General features: G+C 35.6%; 1 protein-coding gene across 1 annotated transcript in view; it reads right to left on the bottom strand.

The window, feature by feature from the left end:
- LOC129248440 (lipase 3) overlaps nt 1-12223 on the bottom strand; it is a 58642-nt gene that overhangs the window by 19387 nt on the left and 27032 nt on the right. The window contains exon 2 of the mRNA XM_054887988.1: nt 7423-9583. Coding sequence (XP_054743963.1) covers nt 7423-7563 — 141 coding nt within the window. The 5' untranslated portion in view covers nt 7564-9583. The remainder of the gene's footprint in view (nt 1-7422; nt 9584-12223) is intronic.

Genomic DNA, 12223 nt, shown 5'->3' with positions numbered 1-12223 from the left:
GTTTTTTTCAGTGGAGCTACCTCGCATTAAATTTAAAAAAGTATAAAGCAAATAAAACTCAAAATAATGAGCTTAGGTTCACTTAAATTTTGATCTAAAATATATTTACTTACGTGCTCCATTTAATCGCCAGTTTTATTTAAATTTAGAACTTTGACTCAATTTGCAAATTCTAATTCGTGTTTATTTTTACTTTGCGATCAGCTGTTTTTCTCACTTGCATATTCTTACAAGTAAAAATTTATCCTGTAAAAACTTACAACTTCCACTCAAAATGATGCAAGGTCATTTTGCTCTCTCTATTTCCCCTACTTTGCAAGGTTTTTGGATACGTGAACACCAAAACTTAAATTTGAATTTGACTTGGTGCAAATTATTTGCTGCACGATTAGACCTAATGTTTTATGGTATTACAACAACAACAGTTGACCAACGAGGATGATAAATTTCTAGGTTTGCTTGGTAGCTATGGTAAAAAAAAAATCTTTGAGTCTCACAGGGAGTCTCCGATAGGCGAAGTTATTTGGTTAACCGATCAGTAGAAAGAACTTTAAGGCTTTGGTCCGGGTTAACATTAGGTTATTTACTGGTCATAAGGTGTTTTCCCATGAACCAGCTAAACTTTTATACAGAGAAGGAGTACTGACTACGCCTGGAGGCTGATGAGGCGTCTGAGCATATTTTATGTGAATTTCTGTTGTTGATCAGGCAGATATTGTAACTAGCATTTTATAATAACTCCTGTACAGTCCACACATCTTCGGAGCTTTTAACATTCATTAGGGGGGTTGAATGCCTCTTGTTTTTAACTATTAATTAAAATAATGTTAATATTAATAATGGCGCGTAGCCGACTGTTGCTTCGCGATTTGAATGCCTCTTGAGAACACTGGTTAGTGCCGTATTATGGGATTATAAAAAGCCTTATAGGTCGTGGTGCTACACTCGATTTTCTATTTACTTATTTACTTAACTACATATGTAAATTTTTAAGCTTTTGAAAACTTCTCAAGCATAATACATAGAGGGTGGCTGATGAAAGCCGCTACCAAAAAAAAAAATTTAATAACTTTTTTTCTTTTTAAGTTATCTGTTCCATTTTTATTTTAATTTGCAGATTGATCTTTAAAATTTATTAAAATGGATAACTGGGACACGCAAACAAGAATTTGGATAGTCCGCCGCTATCACACACTGGAGTCCGTAGTTTTGGTACAGAGAGAGTACAGGCGGAACAAAATTGTCGAATATGAACAAACAAAATTGTCGAATATGCAGTACTTCTAACCCACAGATACTCCACGAGACGGAATTGCATCCTCTTCCCGTGACAGTGTGGTGTGCGGTTTCTTCACGCTGTATTGTCGGGCCTTACTTTTTTGAAGAAAATGGTCACACCGTTACGGTTACTGGAGACCGTTATTTGAAAATGCTGGAAGAATTTTTCTATCCAGAACTACGCCGAAAGAGAATTCCTTTCAACTCTGTGTGGTTTCAACAAGATGGGGCAACGTCTCACATAGCCCAGACTGTTATGACAGAGTTGCGACGAAAATTTCCCAATAAACTGATTTCAAGAAACTCCGAATTTCATTGGCCCCGCAGGTCGCCTGACCTTACTGCACTTGACTTTCTCTTGTGGGGTTTATGTAAACAAGAAGTTTATAAAACAAAGCCAACAAATTTGGATGAACTAAAACAATCCACTCGGGCAACAATTGCGGCTATTCCTGTCGCAACTCTCAAAGCAGCAATGAACAACTTTTTACTAAGATGCCGCACTTGTGTCAACGAGCATGGGGGGCATTTAAATTCAATTATTTTTAAAACTATTATAGTTAAGCTACATTTAATAAAATTTAATGACCTTCAACTTGAAAAAAAAATAAATGAATTCCATACACTAAAAAAAAGTTATTTGAGTTTCTTAATGTAGCAAAATTCATCAGCCACCCTGTACATACATACATAAATGATATTTGGAATATATTATTTTTCAATACATTTTTTTTTTAATAATTAAATTTTTTGATAGTTGACAACAGTTGCTAACTGCGACTAATGATAAATATTTACATTTTATTTATACAAAATAATAAACAAAAAATCACAATTAATTAATTCCACACTAATGAGTTCTATGTACTTCCAAAGTCATCACGGTTGACATTTGTCATTTTCTATTAGTTAGCAAATATTTTTAATTGTTGTGTTTGTGTTTTTGGTTACCAATGATAGTATTTTGATTCGAGCAATTGGAACGAAATCTGAAGTTATTGTTAAGCTTTGCAAGATTACAATGCAGCAAATGTTTTCTTTCTTAAGGGGTTAGGTGGGTTTGAAAATTTCAAAAAATCGATTTTTGTTTTTTTGCCTCATTAAATAGTACAGTATGTTTAAAATACTCTCCTAAAATTTTAAGTCGATCCGAGTAAAATTCTAAGAGATAGACCCTTCAGAAGTTCCGCCAATTAGGCCACGTCAGTTGAGCGCTTCGCAGGTATACGTGTTTATCTCAAAACTCCATTTTTTAAGTCGGTGAACACGATATCTCGAAAAGTTATGAAGCGATTTACTTCAAATTTTGTACAAATCTTTGAAATAACATTATCTAGTTATTGAACGAAGGATTTTGTTTTTTATTTATTACAAATATTTTTTTGAGCCAATGTATGTCGAAAATTTCACTAAAAAATGTGTTTTTTGGTTCAAAGCATGTAAAAAATTCAAATTTGGATTTTTTTTTCCTTCGTATAGCAACGAGATTTATCCATGTACCCTCGAAATTCTTTTGGTTTTTTGATTTTAGATGAACCAATAATGAGTTATGCTGTCCACGGCAAGAGCATTTTTTTTTTGAGACGTCAAGGAAAATGAGGTACCAACGGCTGAGTTTTCGAAATTTTTAAACAAAAATTTCACAAGATACTGTTTATATATGTATCTTAGATATAGTGAATTGTTTAAATAAAATATATGATTTTCTATACTAAAAAAAATAGTCAAAATCTTCTTTTTTCAACCTCTGAGACCCACCTAACCCCTTAATTAAAAAAAAAATAACTTGCATGGAAAGCATTCAAAAACTTGCATTTGAAAAGAAAGTTAAACAATTCATACTTTTGTACTAAACTGTTTCATGTTTTCTTTATGATATAAATTTACACTTCAGTTGTAACAGTTTTGTCACGAAATTTTGCAATGAAAGTGCATATGTCTGCACGTTAATATTATATGTTAATTGGTTTTCTTCGAGCTATGTTTTCACATTAATGGTTTGTTTTCTACGTACACAAAAGCTTCAAATTAATCAATTGATTTTTGTTTTTTTAAAGAAAACGCGTTTAGCAATATGTTGGTAAATTTAACTTTCAACTTCACTCACATTCGTGATGCATATTTTTGATATTATATGACATATTCGTATACGAGTATAACTATATATAATATACATACATATGTGTACAAATATTTTCGTGCGGTGTGCGTAGACCATTCGTCATTCTGAGTAAAATTAATGCAGCTCGCCTTATAAGTTGGAAAAGGTTGGATAATTTAATTGTCCCTTTACATAAAGCGGTTCGTAATGTAAAAGATTATTCGGCAAAACATAGGAACTGTCAAATGGAGGGGTACTATTAAAAGATTATCGATTGCCCAGATGTTATGCACTAATATAGTGACAATATCCTAATAAGCAGGAGTGCACTCACACGGAATCTAAAGAGCGGCGAGCAGGCCTGAAATTTAGGTGTATTGGCTTGTTAGAAGTTGAGTAAAATACGTATGCAGTTACTTTATATCAATACTTGCAATGTGTCTGGAGATTAGGCCACTGCTGCTTTACGGTGGGTGTAACTTAGGCCGGGTCGATTTGTGGGAGGCAAAAAAATCGTCCGTTGCTCTGTGAAAATCATATTCTAGGTATCAAAATAAGAAGCTTTGCCGAAGGAACCATACCTCTAAAACGAATTCTGCTGTTTCCTAATTTGGGTCGAACTTTTTAGTTTCTTTTCTCATGTAAAGGCCAAAAATGGTGATATTTTGAAATGATTGTATGGGGAACCCCCCAGGGGAGTTTCAGGGGGTGTCCCACTGGCATGGGTGGATCGGCCGTCCAAAGTTAGTGGGGGTCGGTCATACATTTGGACTCGATTGGAGCACTCTAAATGGGTCAAAGTGGGATTTTTCGTTCGACCCAAATTGGGGGACATCAGAATTCGGTTTAGAGGTATGGTTCCTTCGGCAAAGTTTCTTATTTTGATCCCTAGAATACGATTTTCACAGAGCAATGGGCGATTTTTAAATCGACCCGCCCTAGTGTAACTACAACAATTCAGGGTGTTACCGCGACATAGAAGATTAACAACATAGAAGTTTTAAAAGCATTTTAAAATGAAATGATCATGAAATATGAATTTCCTTTTGAGTCGCACTCTCTCAGCATTTTAAAAGTCCATACAATCAAAGTCCTAAAATAAAATCGAATCACTACTTGCCAAGGTCTAGATTCAAATAATTTTACGCAGAAATAAATGGACTTTGAAATGCCGCAAGACGCAAATTAAGCGCTTAGTCAAAACATAATCAGCAGAAGGTTAAAAAAGTATTTCCAGACATTAGTTAGTGAACATCTGACAGTTAAGGGGTTATATACCTTGTGTTGGACTAAAAAATCGAAAATTTTTTTATGGTAGGTACATTCTAAAAGTACATCATCTTAAAAGTATAAATTCAAAAAATCATAAAGATCGGAGTACTAGAACGAAAGTTACAGACCGTGGAAGCGCGACCTTATCCCTAAATGAAGTGCACGCAAAACTTTAGACGCGATTATCTCGAAGTCGTGTTTTTTGAAAATTACCGTCGCGGTGATCATTATTTATCAAAAACTATTTGATCGATTTGCATAAACTTTTTTTTAATTATTCGAAGTTACAGCCTCGTTAACCTGAACGGTTCACTTTTAATAAATATGTCCATAGTTCGCTAGAATTAACTGTTTGTTTAATTTTTCAACCCCTCATAAATCGTTTTTTTGGTGCAAAGCGGTTTTCATATCGAGACAAATTTTTTTTGGGTAAATAAACCGTTCAGATTCACTAAAAAACATTTTTCTACAATAATCATTTAATTGTTTTGATTTCAGTTGAGCTGCTCATGCGCTACCGTGATCACCGCAAGCCTCTTCTAAAAAACGCTGTTTCGGAGGAGGGGCGATATCAACAATAAATAATAGCATTTTTTTTTTAATAAAAACACCAAATGTCGAGAGTTATCCTTCAGTATGATATATGCCTCATTTGAATAAAAGTTCTAAAACATATTTAAAAAAAATTATGACAATCGTCCATCCGGCTCACAAGGTATATAACCCCCTAACTGCTGATAAAGTTTATCCGAAGATGAGATTATAACCAACCAAAACCTGTTTTGGAAGCGGTGAAAGAAATTAATAAAATTTACCTTATTTCCACCCATCTCTTAATGATTAATACTCATACTCATATAATATAAGCTACGGGTCATTGAAAAGGTACAAAGCTAGAAAGCTAAGCTTAAAACAAAAACGAGCCCAAACCGAAGAGGAAATTACAAGATCGATTTTAACGAAAATAAAAGAAAGTTGGTGGATGTCATGAAATAATCCAGCAATGAATCTTGTAACAGGTACGAGGGTCGTTTGAAAAGCCCGTGCAAGGTCAGGGAGATGACACTGTTAGCGCATATCGAGGTTATGTTTAAAACTCTCTTAAAAACCATACACAAAGTTTCAGCCAGATCGGCCTATTTCTTTGAGTTTGGCATTCATCTGAATCGAGCAAGTCGAGTGATTTTCTTTTTTCATCACGCCATCACTCCACAGCAGTTATGGTCGCAAAATTATTGGAAATCGTTTCACAGCCTCTCAATTCTTCAAACTTGGCTCCCTCGGACTACTATTTGTTCCACAATTTGAAGAAATGGCGAAAAAAATTGCTTTCAAACGAGGAGGTCATTGCAGGAACGAATGGCTATCTTTCAGACTGGCACAAATCCTATTATTCGGAAGAGATTAACAAATTATAACAGCGTTGGATGAAGTGTATTAGCCTAAAAGGAAACTATGTAGAATAATAAAATCCCTCGTAGGATTATAGCTCACTGTATCTATTTTCTACAAGGTGGCGCAAAATTAATCCTCCATTTTTAATAGCTTTTTGATTGAGTTAAAGAAAACCCAAGATGAACCCAAGTTTCTACTCTCCCTAAAGAATCTTCCAACATTTTCACTAACGTCTACTTGCAAGGACCCAGAATTTTATATAATATGCATATTCAACTAATGTATCCTTGTTGTTATTGTTGCAGTAAGAACTTCGGTTTTGTTTGTCACCTTTTACCTGGAAGCCCCGATAACCAATGTATCACAAGAAAGTTTGTATTTTCAGCACATTTGCTAAGACACCGCATCTCATTTCTTTATTTTCTGACAGAAGAGTAGATACACAGCCCTCCGCGAAAACTGGTAAGGCGCCCGATAAGTTTACTCTTTTCCAGTTCATCTCATTTTGAAAGTTTTTTGCCTATCTTCAAGATTCATGATTCAAGTCTGCCTTCGCACCCACTCGAAAGCCAAATAGGAAACCGTTAATTTTTAGAAGTCATTACAATTTGTTTGCTTTTCAATACCAAGTAAATAATTTTCTATATATTGTATGTACTTTAGTGTGTTGCTTTTATGCATACCAATTTGGTGATTGGTATTGAAAATAGCGTTCAATGGTTTAATGCAAATGACCCATTGTGTTGCATTTCTAAAGACAAAATTAACTCAAGAAATGAAGTCTCTTGAAAACCATTAACACCCTGTAACTCACAATTGAATAGAACAAACAAAAAACAGTAAAAGAATTTGTTTAGTATGAAATGTCACCTTGATAATGAGCGTAAACTCTAAATCGATCACTACAGCCATCTACCGAGAAAAAAACTCTTCGCGCCTTACTACAACTTATTCCACTACAACTTTGCTTCTCAATTATCTACAACAATCAAAATTCATTTATTCTTTTCTATGTATGTATGTACACGTGCTTACAACATTTTTCTAGAGCATTCGACCTTTTTCTCATGCATACGCTCTCGCGCAACCAGCGATATCTATGACTGTCATACATAAACATACGAGTATGAAGACGGGCCCCCAAAAACAACCAATAAAAACAACGCGGCTAAACATACAACAGGAAGTGTGATAATTTAATTCTACATATTTTGTTTTTCTGCTCTATTTTTATTTTTGTAATATATTTTATCTCTACTGTTTGGGCTGTTCGTTGAGCACAATGTCTTTCATGCATGCATATGCATATACATATATGTACATGCATATGTATATGTACCCATAAATAAATTCAAATGATTTTGTTTGTAACTCACCGTCACTTTGAGTGCTTCCGCTCTCTTGAACTGCATATCGAAGAGCATCAGTAACATAGTGAGGAATGTCGGCCAGGTAACATTTTGTGTGTTGTTGTGTTTGGCAAGCAAGCGGTGCAGCAGACTGCTTGATGGCAACATCGCGCACTTTTTCGTTTTTGGTAGAGTAGAGACAGAAACAAATATAAAAATAAAAAAAAAAAATAGCAGAATGTGCAACAATTGCCAATCACTTCACGCTTTCAAAGAAGTAGCTGCAAATGTTCATGAAGTTTGTAACGATTTTTAGCGTATTTTAGCTATTTTGTTACAGTTCTTGTTATTTTTATTTTTAATAACAATCACAAGATTTGCTTATTTTAGTACTTTTAACTTTTTTTGTTGCAATTTTACGTGTTAACACCATTTGGTTATTACTTTATTTTGTAACTTGGCGCGCGTTTCGTTTTTTGTTCGCACAGTTATTTATTTTGTAACCTGCAAAATAATCGGCGTTTACACGAAACGTATTTTTCGATTTTTTTCTATTTACTTTTTCATTCACGTTTTTTTTGGCGGCTACACGCAGGTTGAACACAAAATTTCTTGTAATATAATGACGAGTTTTTCTCGTATTTTCTCGCGCGTTGCTGACGATCAGCTGTTGAAGGCGCGCTTAACTGCAGGTAGTTGCGTGCGTCAATAGCCTGGCTGGTATACTATGGAGTGATTAATTTTTAACGTTTGCCAAGTTGGCGTTGCAAGCATTGGTTTTTGGCTGTAGAGTTGTACCTTGGCGGTATGGCCCTCCAACAATTGCTGTTTATGTATTTATTCTTTGTTGATATCGTTAATTTCTGGTCAGTTGTAGATGTACTTGAAGTTAATTTTTTATTTGATCAAAGACTCGTTTTCTATTGATAGATTAGCTTAATCTGAAGCGTGTCAATATTGTGAAACTTCTGAGAAGGTTAATCTGTCAATCAATGATTTCTCTTAACTTAAATTTTTATCAATCCAGCCTGTAGCGTCAACTTTAACTCGCTGAATCTCCGAGCTACGACGGCTTATTTGCAAGCAACTGCGCTTTTTAGTAATTGTAAACTGCTTTTTAGTAATGTAAAACTTTGCGGTGCGTACTTAATTTTCTTCTTCTGTTTTTGCTTTTTTTGGTATCCTTAATCGATTATTCGTTAGAAAATATCTAATCCTTCTAAAACTGCTGACCACTTTTCGCCTCCTTACGCAACTCACTCGCCTTTGGTGAGCTAACGCGGGCAGCTGTTCTCCACTTCACAGCTTATGTCTTACTTCCCAACCAGTTGGCTGCGCAATCTCCAAAACCAATTCCAATAGATTCCTTAGCTGCTGCGTCCAAGCAATTGACCTACTTTATTTTGCTCAGTCCAGTTTGGTGAGCACCTCCGTTGGCTAAGTGTTTAGCGCGACTCAACGGAATACTGAATTGTAGCACTATGTACACGACACGAATATTTTCTAAATTTAAGTGGTATGCCCGCACTCTAGCGCTTGCCGTGTTGTGTGACTATTTGGCACGGCCGGACTTGTTCGACTGTTGCGTGCTAATAGCGAGCGCTGTTGTTTTGGCTTCAGTCAAATCGCTTGGCAGCGCCGACGTCTCTCATACTGAGACTTGTTGACTTGTTGTTTTTCCTTCTATTGCTCCGCTTCAATGTTTTTTTTATTTTTTTGCTTAGTCACATTTGATTATTTATTATTTGTTTTGTTTATTTCTGCGTTTTGTTTCCTTTTTAATGTTTTTGAATTGCTTGATTCTGTTTTTTTTGGTACTAAATTTTTTTGTTTGACTTTTTCAAGTGTGTTATCTGCCTTTTTTGTTGCTAGTTGTTGCTGCAATAATCTGTATTATGTTGTTGCTCAGTTGATTAGCTTTATTTTGAAGTACTTCTTTGCCTTACATTCGATTTTACTAATTTATGACTGAGAATTTCGTGTTGCTTTACTCCGACTACTGTTTGGTGTTGCTCTTTTTTGTTGATGCGAAATGCGATGTTGTTATTGTTTCTTCATTTTGGATCAATTAAACTATCGCTGCTGACACTTTAAATAGTATTGAAAAGTTCCAGTTATTTATTAATAGTTGCGTACAGAAAAGTAGCAGTAACGTGGCAGGCTTATATAGAAGGTATGCATATCTTTGCTGTGATAAAAAATAAAATAAAAATAAATACGTAGTGATTAAAATATATTATACGCATATATATATACATATAATATATATAAAATATAAAATACTTTTATATATGTAATTAAAAATTATTTTATCAGATTTAAAACATATATTATTGCCCCTGACACATTTTTATATGGAATAGATGGTGTAGCCGTATTTAGTAGTGTATATACGAGGCGTAGCTGTTATGTAAATAACGAGACTTGCACTGACATAAAGGAGGTATGTAAACGTTAAACGCCAACTATTTCTGAAACCTTATCTTTCGAATGCATTCAATCTCGCTTTTAAAAACAAATCAGCATAGCCATAAACTGGACTTGCATTATTTTAGCATTGGTTTTTGGTTTTCTCGGGCAGATGCCAAGTGGAGGTTAGGTTAGGTTTTTGTGGCAGTCGGCTTAGAGTGGAAACCTTATTGTTTATTCATCATAAAATCATTTAGAAGCTCTTATGAAACGTAGAATAGGTTTCATCCCAACACCGGATAGTTCCGTAAGTGAGTCAAAATAGTATTTTCCCAACAACCTTGCTCTACTCCTAGCTAGGGCTGGACAATTACAGATAAAGTGTTCTACTGTTTTTTCTGCAGTATTCATGCGAGAATATTCCTAGCCTAGAAGAGTGGCTACCTAACAGCCAATGATCAGAACACAAGCCACGACCATCCAGATGTTCTCTCTTGAGAGGTTAAGCGATTCTCCTGATCTTTTCCTATCTATTTGCGGCCAAATTAGACTGGTTGTAACACAATTATTTTCTTCTCCCCACGACCTATTGAGCTCCTGTCAAAAATTATATTTTAACCTCAATTCACAAGTAGCCAGAGGAATTCCAATATTGGCTCTGTTTTCATGCATTGGATGATTAGTTCTTTCTGTCTAGTTCATCGGCCTTGCAATTTGCTTCAATATCTCTATGTCCGAAACTGATATAAGACTGACCTTGAAGAGGGTGCTAATCTCATTTAGAGCAGCCAGACATTCCTCAGTAACCTTTGGTCTTAGTATAACTACTTCCACTGATTCGGTGGCCGCCTGGCTGTCCGAAAAGATATTTATCGTAGTTTTTGTCGTGGCGTGCGCATTAAGGTACATAGTTGTCTCCTGGTAGACGCACCAGTAATCCTGAAGTCTGACAGATAATTATAATCCTAATTCTTTTGAAAAAACCCCATAACCTACTTTATTTTCTAACTTGGAACCATCCGTGTAAAAATTTAATTCCCCTTTTCTCCATGGTCTTAGAGTTTGCCAATTTCTTTTTGACGGGAAGTTAGTCTTGAAGAGCCGGTCAAAGGTGGGTTTAGGGAAAGAGTAGTCGATTTTTTGATTATAACTACTCAGAGTTTGTAGTATTGATGTATGGCCGAACCGCCAGGTCTTCCATTGCGCCATACTATTAAGTCTAAGCGCTTAAGCTGCAGCCACGTCTTTTCCTACCAGATTTAGAGGGAGCAAGTTGACTAGCCCCTTGAGCGCTTTATTAAGGGTGGTCCTTAAAGCGCCGGTGATGCATAAAAACGCAGTTCTTTGGACCTTGCTCAGCATTTTCGTATACTTTGCCTTTTGAGTTGATAGCCATCGGCCAAGTGTAACAACGTAACAAGTCGTCGCTCCGCCAAAGGGCTTTCTTGAAATTATACTATACTTATGTAACATTGACTATAATATTTCTATCAGAAGTCGACCTAATATTAGAATTTCTGCTCGAAAAATTAGGAGACTTTAAACCACTTACCGTAAAAAATGTAGATGGGGTGAACCAAAACTTGGTTCTACGCAAATGGCCAACTCATATTTATTAAATTTGAGATTATTAGCTACCCGCTGTATAAATGGGGATGAAATTATATTAATGCAATAATATAATATTGTAATTCTTTTACTAATAATAACTTGCTTAGTTTTGAAAAATATTAAATCTCATTAAACATTGAAGAAAAATTTACAGTGTTTTTTCCCCTAACTAACCCGTTTGGACCGTGCGTCTCGATGTTGGTCCGCAAATGTAGTTGTAAGCCGGATCCGAACGACGGATATTTTTTCAGGAGGAGCTTTTTCATGGCAGAAATACACTCGGAGGTTTGCCATTGCCTTCTGAGTGGCGACCGCTATTAGAAACAACTTCTTTATTTTGATGTTTCGTGCACGGTGATTCGAACCTACTCACTCTCGAACGGTAGTCATGCACCAACCCATTCGGCTACGACGGCCTCCGGCGGTCGGTATTTTTTGAAACTCAGCCAAAAAATCTTCATCTCACGTTTTGTATCTGGTCTATCACTTACAAACATCAATTATTTCAGTGACGTTTTGCCTGCTATACCATAAGTTTGATCCTTCGTGCAAGGGGATGGTTTCTTAATCTAAATGCAAGGCTTTTTGAATGAGTAACTGCTACCGCTTGTACAGGTTGCAACTTGGATATCCCAGAAAATATTCTGCATGCCACTGGTACCTGCCCTGTCCATACAAATTTTCGTTGAGTGCATTTTGGTGAAAAGACATTGGATCTCTTAAATATAACATAATTGTGAACGGTAGTGATCACTCAGGTTACTTCTTGACGCCCTTTTTCCGACAAATTCGGACTCGCTTAATATCG

This window comes from Anastrepha obliqua, chromosome 5 (genome assembly GCF_027943255.1).
Source record: "Anastrepha obliqua isolate idAnaObli1 chromosome 5, idAnaObli1_1.0, whole genome shotgun sequence".
Classification (NCBI taxonomy): Eukaryota; Metazoa; Arthropoda; class Insecta; order Diptera; family Tephritidae; genus Anastrepha; species Anastrepha obliqua.
The sequence above is the reverse complement of the archived record's forward strand: the minus strand, read 5'-3'. Positions and strand labels throughout refer to the sequence as shown.